The sequence below is a fragment of the Stylophora pistillata genome, chromosome 12 (assembly GCF_964205215.1).
Source record: "Stylophora pistillata chromosome 12, jaStyPist1.2, whole genome shotgun sequence".
Lineage (NCBI taxonomy): Eukaryota > Metazoa > Cnidaria > Anthozoa > Scleractinia > Pocilloporidae > Stylophora > Stylophora pistillata.
The window spans coordinates 29,324,500-29,339,665 of record NC_142530.1 but is presented as its reverse complement, the minus strand read 5'-3'; the positions used below and the strand labels follow the sequence as shown (position 1 = coordinate 29,339,665).

Sequence of the window (15,166 nt, the reverse complement as noted above, 5' to 3'; positions counted from 1 at the left end):
CGTAGACAATTATCCACCTATTTTATTTCCCTCTTGTTTACCATGATTAGTCAAGAACAGTACATCTACAGCATTCTCTAAAAAGAGTTAAAGTTGACTTAACAACTTGAGTATTCTAAGTATTCCTCTGAGAGTCGGGCCTACGTGCTCTTTGCCCTGAGGTCTACTGATGTTTAAATATGTTAGAAAATGTTACTCACCATGTCGGGTTAGTTGGACAAATTTTTAGTAACCAAACGTTGAAAATTACTAACCATTGGTTAATGGGTTACCATTAATTTCGAGCCCTTGCTTGTAAATCCACAGCATTTAAGTTGCTATTACCAATCCATACTCATGGTTGGAAAGGGTCAGTATGAAACTAGAGTGGGTTGCCTGAGAACAAAACACAGTGGCCTTGGTTAGGACTCCAAAACAGTCCTCTTAAATTGGAGTTCAGCATGGTAACCATGGATTGACCAAGTCTCCTATTAATTGTGAAGAATTTTTATCATCTTCTTATTGAAAGGACAAAGTTGGTCATTCAAACTGTCAGTTACTTTTATTAAAATGAATCTTTACTCAGCAGACACCTTGATGGGCAGGGACAAAAAAAATTGATCCCTTTCAAGTACATCAAATCTGCATCAAAAGAAACCTAGACCTGCGATGAGCAGACACTGCAGGGCTCGACACTAATAGTAGCTGAGTTTCTTTAGATCTGCACCGCAGTACTGTCAAGAAGCTGGGGAGACTCTAGAGCAGTTATTGGACTCAACAGATAGTCAGGATGAGGAGAAAAACATGCATTCACGTTTGCTGGATAGACTTGGTGCTGCATATTTATGGCAGGCTTTGCTTGAGCACAAAGATGCAGTAAATGAGAGAGCAACTTCAGCAAGGCCAGAGCTTTCTGACAGTTATCAAGGAGAAGAGGAAAGTACTGGAAACTTTTTTGATTAAGATCTGATCTGACAATTTGATGACCCACCCAGGTCTCAAATTTGGATTTCTTGAGGTCGTGCTGGCTGCAGGCTATCTGTTAGGCCACTGAGTGTGCCTCCAACAAAGAGACGCACTGGGGCAAGAAGTTGATTTCAGTTAATTTGAAGTCTAGAGTGAACATTACTTATACAGATTTTATATTGTTCCTTGTTAATTTGTTCAACACATTTTCAGGAACAAATTGTTGTCTTTGATGAAATGTCATGTGCCTGTTTTACAATAGACATGAATTTTGTAGTCAGTTTTTCTACAACAACAACATACTGTACCTGTACGTGTACATGGAGGACCGTGCAGAAGGGAAAGGGGCCCTGACATTGCACCTCCGGTGCATCCCCAAAAGCACCTCATTCCCTCAAAATATCAGACTGTCAAATGAAATGTTGGTGTAACTTTTCAGATAGAAGATATCTGCCTGGAGCAACCATTTATGGAATCACTTTGTGCAGCTTTGGAAATGTGGACGTCACTAAGGACCAAATCACTGCAACAAGACACCAGTGGAAAGGTAAATGTTTCCTGGAAAAAGCATTTTAGGGCTATGTAATATATTTTTTTACTTTAATTTCCAAAACATTAATATTTTTTCACTGGCAGTGAGAATTCTTTATTTGAAAACAAGTGAAACTGTAAAATTCCAAGAACAGTTTTCTTTCATGGGGAATTTGTTGCGAGAACTAAATAGGTATCAGCTTTTGATACTTTCAGACGTTTTACGATAGGTACTTAAACAATTTGAAAGATGTGCCATTAAAGATTTATGGATTACTAAAATTTAAATGCTGTGCTAAGTCTGCACTCAAACAGAGTGCCCACCCAGCCCGAGGTTATCCTGGTTTCCATTGAATTCACCCTTTAAATCCCAAGACCTAATCACTAATTCTCCCCTCTAGCTGCTGCACATTTCCTTGTAAATAAGTTATAAGAATTTGGTGTTAGATCAAGAGAACAACTTCTACATGATAAGTTCAAGTATTCTCATTACCTGTTGAATCATGTATGGGCTTTAAAGGGAGAAGATACATGTTTAAATCATTTCTGGGAGTTAAAGGGCTAAGCAACTAGGCGTATTACTACTCCCCCAAGATGGGATGCTAGTCCATTGCAAGGTTATTCCCTTCCCCCAGCATTTTATCACTTGGCAGGCTTTTTATCTGTACTCCTGGTTACAGAGAGGCACGTGATAGAAAAGAAAGCTGTGTTTTGCCCAAGTGGACACAGCAAAATGACCCAGCCAGTTCTCAAACCCAGACCTCTTGACCCGCAGTGCAGCATACTAACCATTGGGTTACTGCATCTCCCACTGTATACAATACATTTAATCTTGCATGAATGTTATTCTCACTGAATTTTTTTTTTATGTTCTAGGTTGACCTGGACCATCTTATTAATCCTGAAGAGACATATCATTACTTGCTTATCACTGCTGAAATGTTTGGGCTTTTAAAACAGGTGAAACCTGCTACGTACTTTCATTGGTGACGATTTGGATTTCCCACAGGCAATTAACTGTTCATGCAGTCCTGTCACAACATGACCATGGCAATAGAAATGTTAAAAAAAATGTTTCGGTACAAGAAATGACAGCAGTTTTAAGAGATTTAAGTATTTGAAGGAAAAGGCTATCACTCAACAGAAAAGAATGATTTTCTCCAGTCAGGTCTTTTTTATCTCGACTGGTAAATTTTATACAGTGAGGATCCTTGCCTTTGTTATCAGTGGTGTAATGAATAATGTAGGTTCTGCATTGTTGGAGGTTATTACAAGATAATTTGGTTGTATCAACTGGGTTAATAAATATTAATTGGCCGCAGCAAAGAATTTCTAAAGCTGATATTCCAAGGTTAAGCCCTTTATCAGAGCAAATGGTGAAGGGTTAATACTTGAAACATCAGCTTCAGAAATTGTTTTCAGCATCCGATTGGCATGTACATTATCAACTCAGCTGATGAAACCAAATTATATGTACTTATAACTCCCCCCCCCCATCTGCCCCATCTGATGCAGCACAACATATGGGTATCTTCAAAAAATTAAGCGTGTGGGAACATCTTCCATTGCACCACTCCCTTGGCAGGATTAACTCTGCTACCCTTAGGCTTAGGCAAGTTAAGCCAATAATTTATATCCGCTTTGTAATACTGAGCGTTTTAAAAATGCTTTTATTAATAGACTTGGTTTTAAGCATAACTTAGCTGTAAGTAATTAATACACATTTTAGCCCATGACACTTTATATGTAACACTTGATATGTATTTTATCAGTGAAATAAAGACTATTTACTATTTTAATTTACAACAGTTTCCCATCAGAATCTTACCCCCTTTATTCATTCAATGAATGAATTGTTTTCTTGCAGCCCTTAAAAAAAGCTAGTGCTCTTTGCATGGCTGCCAGTATATCCCAATCAGTTGGTACCAAAGATATGCTGGATAATGGATTGTGTGCCCTAAGTGATGCTGTTCACTCATTGTGTGACATTCTGGACTTGTCACATGCTTCAATTATTCTGTCTCATACAAGTAACCTGGTTGATAGATTTGAGCCCTGCAGTACTTCATGGGTTCAGTTCTTGTTGGCCAAGAGTCACTATTTGCTAGTCACAGGAAAGGTATGAAAAATCAAAATCATTATTAACCCTATCACTGCTTTAACTAACTCTACTTACTGTCTGCCAAACACTTCTCGTGATGTAAGTTTGGAAAATTTGGTATTGGATTAACTAAATAATCCTCTACAATTGATTTTTTTCTTTATTCTCCTCACTTGTCTGCTTGACATTGTACTGATGTTGTAAGGAGAATTCCTGTCTTGGTCTCTGACATGGGAGTCAAAGGGTTAAACAAGCATTCATCATGCAGGCATACATGTATACGTGGTACTCTAGCTCCATGTTGGTGATTTTTCTTTGTGCTGAAGAACTTGGAATAGCTTTAGGCAAGGAAACTGTGGGCCAGCTAGCCTCTGAGAGCAGCAGGGAAATCCAATTTGTATAGTAATCACATGATTTTGAGTGCAATTTGGAATAAATAAGCACGAGTAAATTTTTTCAAAGACTAACAAAATTTCATGAGCCCATAGGGTGAGTGCAATTTGTGATCTTTGAAAACATTTACAAGTGATTATTTATTCCAAATTGCACGAGAAAATCATGTGATTATGTATTAATAATATACATGAAAAAATACGAGGTAGCTTCTCATAACTACGCGGAAGAAAAGCGCATGCATCACATGCAAAAATAATTTATTGAAATCCTGCAAGTGACATTGACCTTGACATTGACATTGACCAATTATTCTGACCAATCAGAATGTCTGGTTTGTTTCTTTCTTTGCACTGAATTAACCCTCTTCTGTACTGAATTAACTCTCTTCTGCACTGAATTAACTGAAAACTGCGCTCATCTTAACCAATCAGACCTGAGAAATTTTTTCATGTATATTATACAATATACGGTATAGGAGGAAATACCAATTAAACAGGTCTATAATAGTCAGTACGTGTAAACACGGGATTGTTCAGTTTGTGATGTGTGTGTCAGTCGTGGTTTTCATTGATTAATGTTGAGTATGCGGAAGGGGAGGTCTCCCTGAAGGAAGCACTGCAGAGTGAAGTCTTCACACACAAGAGTTACAAGTCCCACCTGTTGAAAGCCAGATGGAAATCAATTTGCTGCGAATATGCAATGCTCCCACCCACAATCCACAAATTTAAGATAACAGTTGGTAAGTTCACTCTTCTTCTTTGGAAATTCCTCTTTCCAAAACTTAGATCTACTCTTCTCCACAGTAACTTTTTCTCAGTAACTTTTTCATAATGGAAATGGGAATTTAGCAGTGGATATTCCATAAGATGGCTCTTCTTGTCCACTGATACTAGGTCTAATTGGAATTTGGAGTGTTTGTTTTTGGAGACCTTTAGAAAGATCCTTGGAGCAAGGAAGAAAACTAACAACAAACTCAACCCACATGTGACACCAGGTCCAAGAATTGAACTAATGGGAGGCGAGTGACCTCACCACCGCCCAATCCCAGCTCCCCAATATTGATTTTTTATTTCATTGTTTTCATAAACCGTCGCCAAGTGACCTGTGAAAATTTAGGCAGACTTAGTACCAACAAAACAGTCTGTTCAACCAGATAATTTTTGATCAGTGAATCAATTCATGAGTTTATGAGTAATTCCCAGGTGACAGTTATTTTTTTTAGTATTATCATTGTTGAGATCCTCTACTTGGTTCACTGACTCCTGGAATGGGCTATGGATGCACTTCATAAACTAACACAAATGGCTGAAGAAATCTTTGGTTTAGATGCGTTTTGTACTGGCAAACAGACACACAAGCAAAAGGAAAATTTGTTGGGTAAGGTGATTGAGGAATTTTTGTTTCCTTTTATTCTTGACACAATTCTGCAGAGCCCTGCTTGCAAAGTAGTGCCCCTGATTTCTATGAGCTTCTACTAGGGACAATGTGTTCTGATGACTGGGATAATACAGGGGTTTCATTAAGGGCCAGGCACCGGGCAAATTGACTGGTTGTGAGGACGGTTTTGCCCACCTGATTTGACGGTCTGGAGGAAAGTTTATCTTATAAAGAAGTTCAGTTCAAAGAGTTTTGCCCGCCTGTGAAAACCAGTTTCCCTCCTGCAGAAAACATTAATGAAGCCCCTGATAATATATACCTAAATCATGTGGTTGGCAATACCTTGCAATCCTAATTCAGGCTTTGAGATAGAGTTGTGCTTGTAATTGGATGTGTTATTATCCTGATTAAAATATAGAGAAAAGTGCAATCAAACTGGCCTGAAACATGGGAGAGTTTTCTTCTGTTTTATTATTAAACTTTTAATCACATATTTTGGCATCTATTCCTTTTGTTTGTGCAGATTTGCTAGCCACATCAGAAATTAAAGTTCTGGCCAAAACCTTTCTAGTTAGTCAATCCTAAATGACTTGCTCTCATCCCTGTTACAAGTTGGTCAGCTGTATGCTCATCAGGGAGCTGTGAGGGAAGCTTTGAGGCAGTTTGTGGATGGTGTTGCACTAGCAAGGCAATTTTGCCTACCATACAGGTGATTTATTAATGTTTAGTAAAAGCTCTGTTAAACTTTTGGACCCACACTAGATCAGAAAGTCAAGGAGCATCAATCCAAAATTTTAGATGAGAGAATTTTGAGGATAATATTAACTGTCCTTGTCTGTTACTCTTAGACATCAAGCTGTTACCAGAACAGGAAAGAGAATAAAGTAAGATCTTAAAAATTGTTTGCTGAACATGAAGTTGTGCTGAAAATGAAGGGTTAATTTCTTTTGTTTTATTCCCCTGATGTGAATTCAACATTGAATTAATCTGCTGGTAATTGGTAAATTTGCCTTGTCCAAACCAGCAAAACAGTTATTTTTCAGATTTTTTCTTTTTTTTTTTTTTTGCAATTACGGCAAATGTATAAACAAATTTCATTTCAACTTCTTATGTCCCCATAGAGCAAGATGTCTTAGCTATAGTAAAGATGCCAAAGGGGAATTGTTTACCTCTAAAGATTAATTTGGAACTAGTTTTTAGAAGACTCATCTAGACTACAAAGATAATGGCAAAGTTTACATCCTTTTTGTTAATTTAAGTTGAAGTTTCAACTCAAATTAATTAAAGATGACTTCACTGACTAGTGACCAGGGATATTTTCAATTGAATCCCTGTGGTTTTGTTATTTTAGGAGAATAGCAAAGGATTTTTCTAAACCTTTGGTATATATGATAACACCTTTGCTTGTGAGTACTTGTAGCTACTGTTGCATTTGATAGACTTCTATTTGTTATGTATACAAAAGAGAGAGATTTTTCGTGACCTTGTGAAAGCCAGTTGGATGCTTTTACCTCTTAGACATGGCACACAACTCTCCGTGTTTACTGGTATCCCCAATTACTGTGGCACTGAGTGACTCAAAGTTTATCTGCTCCTTTATATGGGATGCAAAAACAAGGAACTAGAACCTTTGATGCCAGAAGAAGGAACTAGAACATGGCTGCCAGAACAGGGGATTACAGAACAGGGAACTAGAACATGGATGCCAGAACAGGGAACTACTGTAAGACATGGGATGTTAACAGGGAACTAGAACATGGGATGCCAGAGCAGGGAACTTAATAAATCTACAAGTAGATTTCTCTTTATTTTGTTATTTCCTTTTTGTCTGTTAGGAAAACAAAGGAGATCTGGTGAAGCTTGCAGAACGTCTTTCCTCCTTGTCACTTGATGACTCTTCAACTAATACTGCTCACCAAAAACTGGCTGCCCTGGTCAAGACTTGAAACATCATGAAGTTTTCCTTGTGTGCAACTGAGAGATACAAACACGGTCTCTTCACTCCTGAAGAAATTTCCCTATTGCAGAACATGCCTAAAGGTACATTATAGTTATTTTACAAGCAATAGCGAGCTTTCAGCTGTGTTATGCAGCCAAACCAGCTTCAAAGAAAGTGTTTAACTGTTCAACTTTCTCAGGATTGGTTTGTAGAACAGTGTGACTCTTATAACAGGAGAATATTTTTTTCTAGCGAAATGTAATTATCACTAATTTAACATAATTCTTTAAGCAAAATGACTTTGTTAAAAACTTTTTGTTACCAGACCACCTCATTTGACTCTTCCCAATTCTTCCGCTCATGCTACACATAGAACTGATGATTACATTTGCCATGAATTTTTAGTTCCTTTGACAAGTAGAACTGAAATTTAATTTGTTACGTTGAGCAAATAATGACTTTTGGCAATAATCCTATAGTGTGATATTGACAAGGTAAGAAATTAGAATTATTGTTTTCTAGAGTGGACTGTTTGCACTTTGGAAACCTTCACACATCCAGTAAGCAAGGACAGAGAACTGCTGATCTGCAGGGTAAGGGCTGACTGTGATCCTGCTGTGGTTAAGATTAACACAACATCTGGAGAAGCACAGAACAAGGATTGCACTGTATGTCGATGTGTTTGTAACAACTTGGTTATATTGCGGTTACTCTGTTGTTGTATTTAGGGAGAGTGGACCTCTCACCTCTATGTTGGAGGAGGTAGTAGCTTACAGTCAGTTGAGATTCTGTAGTGCAGGTGTAAGCTTTGTCCAAGGTCACCATGAGGGGTTTTTGGGTAAAACACTGAATTCTCACAATACCTCTTTATTCTAGAAGATCACTAGAAATACGTCTGAGCAAACTGTCTGGATATCTGAGAAAACACTGGGGATAACCTGAGCTTACTAGTAGATAATTTCTCATTTAACCACTAGAAAGTCTGTAAGTAATGATAAAAGCACAAGAACAGGGTTGGCGAAGTAAATTAACCTAATTAACTATTGACTGAAACAACTTATTTTGTAAAGGGAGACAAAGTTGTTGTGGATCTTTCAAAGCTGTTCCAGTCTGGATTATTGGAGGAATTTACAGACATAATGAATGACAGCATCAAAAGCATGAATATTAACAACACAACCGAGTGGTGGACACTAAGGACAAGGCTTGACAGGAGAATGAAGGTGATCAACATTTCAACTCTCACGAGCCATGAATGTGTATCCTCTCCTATGACATAACTGAAAGTCTAAATTGTAATAATTATGGTCATTTCTTTAGAACCTTTTGGAGAAACTTGAAGGTTCTTGGCTTGGAAGATGGAGAGGAGTTCCTCTTGGTCAGCCTATTGATGAAGAGTATTGTGAATCAATAGCATCCTTTGCCAGAGAGTTGGAAGAGAAAGTTTCAATCCTGTGTGGATGTTGTCCTGATAATCATTTGCTTGAAGTATGTTGTGCATGAATCAATCAGAGTTTCCCGAGTTATAAGGATGGCAGATTGTATGAAAAATGTTTTGTCCATCAATCTTTGTTATGATTTGTGTGCCATCTTTGGTGCTTGACCCAAAGATGACAATTGAAGTAGCAAAACCTTGCATAGTAACCGAATGGAAACTAGGGATGGTTGAGTGGCAAGAGCACTCACCTCCCTGCTGTTCCACAGGTTCAATTCCCAGACCTGGTGTCATATGTGGTATGTGGGTGGGTATGTCCTTGCTCCAAGGGTTTTTATACAGGTTCCTTGGTTTTCCTCCCTCCACAAAAACCAACATTTCAACATTTCACTTTAAACCAGTGGACAAGAAGAACCACCTCATGGAATGCCCCCAGCTAAATCCCATTGTCATTATTAATATTTTTATTATTAAGTGTCCTTTGTTTGTTGTAGGTCCTCATAGATTCGTCATTTTGCTTGTCAAGAAAAGAAACTGCTGAAGCACTGATTGAAATTACTGCCATGGATGCTACCTTAACTTCTTTTGAAAAAGTAAGAACAAGAAAATTTTGTTGCAATCAAAGAATTCATAATCAAGTGTCTAGAGTAAGTTGGAATTTCACTGCTTTTGTCAAAGCATAGGGCTAACTCTTCACTCTAATGAAGGGCTTAAGTCAGATTTAGCAACTACTTACATTAACTAAATTGTAATTTGGTCCACTTGTGTTTCCCAGACATAGCAACCCTCTGGTTTTTTTCTTCTCAACCTGTATTGCAATAAGCTGTTGTGATTATTTTTGTTTTGATTATTTGGTGTTTGATAAAATTGCACTCTATTGGTTTATCATCGTCAATTGCCTGACAGGAGAATGTGTTTAGTCTTAGCTACTAGAGACAAAGGGAGGTTCCTCATCCTTGGCCCTTAAGTAATCATCTCTCATTTCATGATCTCTCACATTGCATGTTTCAGCTACTTGATGAAGTTCAGAACCTCACTGACAAGCTATTTGAAGATACAGACAAGAAAAGCTGCATAAACAGGTTTGAGGGAACATAAAGGTTAATTTTCTTTCTTACCTTCATTACTTGTACTCTCGAGAAATTATTGATGACAACAAAATTCCTTCTCAGGTCTGGAGGTCACTCTGCAGAGAACATTCCTCGTCATCCTGTAATCCTAACTCTTGGAAAAGTAAGAGCCAGCTTTTTTAGGTCTTACATTTGTTTAGTAATCAGCCATTAAATGTATTCTAGCTCTAGCTCTGAAGACCTGAAAACTGAACAACCAATATGTGGGTTCTTTGTAAATAGATGTTGGTGAACTGTTAAGGAATCAAAGCTTAGCCAAACACAAGGGTGGGGGAAAAGGCATCTGTAATGGACTGACATTCCATATTAGTTTAAAAAGTGGTCATATGCAACATTAGTATAATGGGTACTGGTTGCTCACCATTATATTCAAAGTGTTCAGACACTAAAGTAGATTTATGGGCATGCACACATATGCTGTAATTGCAAGATGTGTGCCTAAATTGTGGTAGCAGATCTTACTTATCAACTCATTCAGTATTGGGACATACTCTTCTACAATATTTGAAACCAGAGTCAATTTCTGGCATATCTATACATCAAACTGATCTGTATTTTATGATTCATAGGATATTCAGCATCTTCCATGGGAAAGCATACCGATCCTGTTTGACCAACCTGTGACAAGGGTCCCATCTCTGCAATTTCTCTTTTTCCAGGTACACATTCCATTAAGAGGTCTTTGAAAGTTTGAAGACCTGACTTGTTTCTCAAACAACTGTCATGTTTTCTCCCAGAACCATATTGATTTTTATCTCTGCTATGCTGTCAACAGTGGAAAGAAATTTATTTTAATTAATTATATCAACCCTGATGCCCACTGATTGTGTAAACCATGGTTTGGGTTAGACCTTGTGTAAAGAACTGGCTCATTTGGTTTCTGGAGCATAATTCTCCCTTACAATAATAGTTTTGTAATTTTAGGAAAAGAAGTTGTGATCTGATACAAAAAAAGTGTTTGTCATTTCATTATCTATTAGCCAAGGTAAGCATACAGGAAAAATTGTCAATTGATTGAATAGAATGAAGGTCTTTTGAAATGTGGTTGCCTACCACAACAACTTTTGTGCCAGATTCTTAGCTTTTAATACCTTGATATTCATTGTCAGTTAATATTTTTTTCTGCATTTTTCTTGATAGTTATCGTGTCAAAGACAGTTGCCTGAGATTGATCCTGAGAAAACATTCTATGCATTCAATCCTCAGAATAACCTGCCCAACATACAGAAAATGTTTCAGAAGTGGTTTGAAAGGTACAAAACACAAGCAAACGATTGAAGCAAATGAAACAGAAGAAAGACCTGATGTTGTGTTTCTTATATATTAAACTAGGCTATACAAGTTGATAGAGGTAACACCAATATATTATAAACTGAACAAATAGATTCAATGTTGCTGTGTGTCTGTTTAGTAATAGATCACAGATGACATCAAAATGTAGTAAGAACAAAAAGTGACACAGGAAGCCCAGCCAAGTGTGTCACTGATTTTGGCATTTTGGCAACATGTAATGGTTTTAGAGGATAAGAAAGCAAAATGTTGTTGATGGTGACATTACTCTTGCACCTGTTTTTTAATAGATCACAAGTACGAACCAATCAAAATGCTTGTATAATCCAGCTTATATGAATAATTGTTGTCACTTGCAGCGAAGATGGATGGCAAGGTATCACAGGAAAGGCTCCCACACAGGAAGAGTTCAGGAGTGCTTTAACTGACCATGACCTGTTCATGTGAGTTATTGTAAAGGCTCCAGTAAGGGGCCTATTGGCCCACACAGCCAACTAGGAGTATTACCATTCACCCCTCCCCCCTGACAATTCGGCAGAAGCCATTTGTCCTTCTGGGTGAAGAGAGGCACTGTGAGAGTAAAGTGTTTTGCCCACAAACACTGAATATACTTCTGTTTCATAGTGAGGGTAAAGGTCAAGTGATGGGAGAATTAGGTTTTGCAGTAAGCCTTATTATCAAAGCATGAATGTTTGGAATTCAGAAATGGATCGTTCTTGTCAACAAAAAGCACTAAAAAAGTTTTGTTTTTTGTTACAGGACTTAGGTCTTTCTCAAAGTGCAGCAACTGCTACTACCACTCCTACACCAATGGGTTCACTTGCTCATCAAATTTATAGAATAATGTGCAATAAAGGATGTGCTAAGCTAGACTTTTCATCTGTGTTCCAGTTCCTGAAGGAAGATCAACATTGAGATAGTTTATTTATGTTAGGTATTTTTTTAGTTGACACAATTTTAATGCGAGGCAATTCTGGAAGAATAGGTTGTTTTGCCATGCTAATTTATTTGTAAACTAGTTGCCCTAGGTGTGGAGAATGGCAGACAAAAGTACTGTTAAAGGTGACTTGGAGATGTCACGAATGATTAGGTTTTCACTCCCCATGTCTGGAAATTTGGCTTGATGCAAACAGATATACCTTTAATAGAGGCTAAATGGGGCCAAATGGCCCCATTATTTACTATACCATTCATCCATTCATGTCAAAAGCAAAATGAAAGGAAAGTGGTCTTCTGATCAAAGGGTGTCAGCAAATTTTTAGGTGCTTGCTGTAGTGTAAGTTACAAAAAAAATTTCTAAACTTTTACACAGTAAATTTTGGTCCATGTCATCTGTAGTTAACTTCAAAAAGACAGGCATTCCCATATCTGAGGCCAGTTGAAACATTTGTGCATCAACTTGATGAATTCATTTTGTAACTTATACCCCATTCACACCAGAAAACTTGTTTAGTTAAACCAGGTTTAACTAAATAAAAATCAGAAGCAGAGAACTGAAAAACTAAATTTTCCACGAGATTCAAGCAATTCCTAAATTGTATTTTCAATGTGCCACATTTGAAGTTAACCAAATATTGATTTGAGCAGCTTCTATGGAGCTGTTGTGTTAAACCATGTTTAACAAAACAGCCTTAAAGCATGTTTAGGCTTTGGTGTCAATGGGGTATTAGTCATCCTCAGCGTTACCACTGGTCATTCCAGGTGGTTCAATAATCTTCACCAAGGGATCAGATTAATAATTTCTTTACCGCTCAGCAAACAGTATTATTTTTGCCATTGCACTATTTTGATACAGCATGCCCAATATAGCCAAGGTGTCGAGTACATGTATACACAAAGTTACTTAGGGTGGTTGTTTTCAGGATCTACTGAAACAGTTCTTTTTATTGATTAACATTTCGATCATTGCATGACTGCAAGAAGTTGCCACCTCGGTGGTCTGTCACTGGCCTTAAAGCATAAGTATTAACCCTTTCACTCCTGAAACCTCAACAGTAACTCTCCTGGATTTTCAAAGGCTGGATAGTACTATTCACAGAATAAATCTCTACTGGGCGGGTAGTGGAGTGTGTTTTGTTAACCATTCTACACTGAATTGCGATGTATCTGTTGGATATGGTTTTTCACCCATTGAACAAATAGACTTTGGTTTTAAGGGTAAGGCTTGCTGATTGGTTTTATGCTGTTTTTTAAAGTCCTTGGCAGCCATCCTTTCAAATGTCTGGCAAAAATGGGGAAGCTCTGTGTGAAATCCCATTTAATGCCTGTAAAGGGTTAAAGCAGTTTGTTAGCTCAGCATTGACTATGGAAAACAGCCATTTCAGTGGGTGTTTCCTGTATCAATAAAGATCTAAAAACAGACAGGTAAACTACCAGAAATTTAATTTTGTACTGTTAGTGCAAAACATAAATAAACTGGCAAATTTAATTCTTTATTTAGTATGAAATGTGATACATAATACTAATTAATATTTTACAATTGTTGAGCACTTTGTTTCATTGTTCACATGCACAGAAATGTGTCCATACCCATCTTGGAGAAAACAAAACAGGACTCTAAAAAATTGTAATTCAAGAACATCAAGCCTGACTTCAGTATCTGTATTCTCCACATTTCTCTCTATACATTTCCTTTGTTTAGCAATCAAATCTTAGGTTGAAGATAATTTCCTTTATTCTCATGATCCTAATGAATGATTCGGCAGTATCACTGTGTGGAGATATTAGATGCTGATTACTCTTAAGGGTTTGAAAAGTCAACCAAGGGCTTTCTCTGTTTGTTTGGTCCCCCTCTTCCTTTCCCCGTTTGTTTTCATGAAGTTTGCTTGAAAACTACTTCTCTTTCACCATAGCAAACCTTTCAACAATCAACAAAAATGCACATTTGCCTGATTTTCACAGCTACATATGAAGATATATCTTTAAAATCGAGGTTGACACTCAAGCAAGAATACTTGCATTTCCAAGGAGAAACTCATTTTAGATCTTTAAAATTAAGTAAAAAAGGGTTGCTTTTATATTGTTGCATTAACTTCGACAAAATTAATGAAAATACACATTTGAGAGGAAACCTGGAACTATATATTTACATGAATAATTACACTTTATTGAGGCAACAACACCATCATCATCATTTCAAGCTCAATTATTAAAACAAATATTGACACTAAAATTATTAGGTACCTTCTTGGAATTCATTCTGTTATGAATTGTATCCTTTTCAATTTTTTTCACAATTGGTACAGATATCAGAGAAATGCCCTTAATATGCAAGCTAAACTTTAATTGCCAATGTAAAACATTAATATACAGATGACACATTTCTCAAATTGTTCCCAATTGATGATATAATAAGGTAAAATGGTTACAAACAGTTAATAACTGTAACCTTGGTTTGTTATTTGACAAAGCAAATTTTGTTATGTATTCCTTGGATATGTTGGTACTGACATGATTTCAAAAAAAAGTTAGTGCGATAGAGAATAAGAGCTGTAGTAGAACAGGAAAAAAAAGATAATGTCCCTCTCTGTTTCAAATGGGTTTCTTTCCTGTACAACTTAACAGGATTGTGGGACAAAGTATGACAAACTGGCTCTGCTTAAACTGATCGGGTACTTTCAGCCCATGTAGATTTAGCACCTATTGCATATGGTAGCCTACAGTTAAGTGCTCTATCAGCATTAAAATTGTATGCACTACCATTTCCAAACACACTCTGCACAATGCTTGTCCTCTTTGCCACACAATCAGCACTAGTATGGTAAATAATTTGCTATTGCTTACTGGAACTAGAGATATTTTAGTATATAATCCTTGGTTAACCATTCTGTTCCTTGGTGTAAGCTGGAAGGCCATAAACTACAGGAGATGCTCCTATCAGATATTTCAGTTTACAAGCTTGTCGCGACTGGCTTAGTACTTGTGGTAACGAGAAACAAGACCCAGATTGAAGCCACTGTTTCAGCAGCAATTCACTGAAGCGATCAATATCTTTGTCAGTAACATCCCACAAGTTAGCAACG

The 15,166-nt window shown here is 37.2% G+C and overlaps 2 protein-coding genes across 13 annotated transcripts; both read left to right on the top strand.

The window, feature by feature from the left end:
- Positions 1-1,172: 1,172 nt before the first annotated feature.
- On the top strand, positions 1,173-6,060 carry LOC148719552 (uncharacterized). The gene is made up of 6 exons (XM_088741149.1): positions 1,173-1,492; positions 2,353-2,436; positions 3,344-3,595; positions 4,556-4,712; positions 5,196-5,350; positions 5,874-6,060. Exons 1-5 carry the CDS (start codon positions 1,415-1,417, stop codon positions 5,267-5,269), a joined length of 645 nt encoding a protein of 214 aa, XP_088597275.1. The 5' UTR covers positions 1,173-1,414; the 3' UTR covers positions 5,270-5,350; positions 5,874-6,060.
- Positions 5,919-13,579, top strand: LOC148719551 (separin-like). 12 transcript variants are annotated; one of them, XR_015994016.1, is made up of 14 exons: positions 5,919-6,059; positions 6,199-6,234; positions 6,869-7,073; positions 7,186-7,390; positions 7,812-7,957; positions 8,360-8,512; positions 8,610-8,777; positions 9,219-9,371; positions 9,736-9,806; positions 9,897-9,957; positions 10,424-10,513; positions 10,995-11,205; positions 11,504-11,587; positions 11,904-13,579. XR_015994016.1 is itself a non-coding variant. In XM_088741132.1 (14 exons), the coding sequence occupies exons 4-14, from the start codon at positions 7,303-7,305 to the stop codon at positions 11,908-11,910; spliced, it is 1,059 nt and encodes a 352-aa protein (XP_088597258.1). In that variant the 5' UTR covers positions 5,919-6,059; positions 6,199-6,234; positions 6,869-7,073; positions 7,186-7,302; the 3' UTR covers positions 11,911-13,579. The 12 variants fall into 12 exon arrangements, 10 of the variants coding, with proteins under 10 accessions (XP_088597258.1, XP_088597256.1, XP_088597257.1 ...); XR_015994017.1 differs by lacking the exon at positions 11,904-13,579 and adding an exon at positions 10,779-10,839 and having other exon boundaries at positions 11,061-11,107; positions 11,504-11,588; XM_088741132.1 differs by having other exon boundaries at positions 7,812-7,882; positions 10,995-11,107.
- The last annotated feature ends 1,587 nt before the right edge of the window (positions 13,580-15,166 follow it).

Excerpts from the sequence above, each read along its gene's own strand:
- LOC148719551 (XM_088741125.1), top strand. The coding sequence starts at position 7,303 with ATGAAGTTTTCCTTGTGTGCAACTGAGAGATACAAACACGGTCTCTTC. Across the intron at positions 7,391-7,811 it reads ATTGCAGAACATGCCTAAAG|AGTGGACTGTTTGCACTTTG; the intron begins GTACATTATAGT and ends ATTGTTTTCTAG. Across the intron at positions 9,372-9,735 it reads TTCATAATCAAGTGTCTAGA|CTACTTGATGAAGTTCAGAA; the intron begins GTAAGTTGGAAT and ends TGCATGTTTCAG.
- LOC148719552 (XM_088741149.1), top strand. The coding sequence starts at position 1,415 with ATGGAATCACTTTGTGCAGCTTTGGAAATGTGGACGTCACTAAGGACC. Across the intron at positions 3,596-4,555 it reads ATTTGCTAGTCACAGGAAAG|TATGCGGAAGGGGAGGTCTC; the intron begins GTATGAAAAATC and ends ATTAATGTTGAG. Across the intron at positions 4,713-5,195 it reads CAAATTTAAGATAACAGTTG|TATTATCATTGTTGAGATCC; the intron begins GTAAGTTCACTC and ends TATTTTTTTTAG.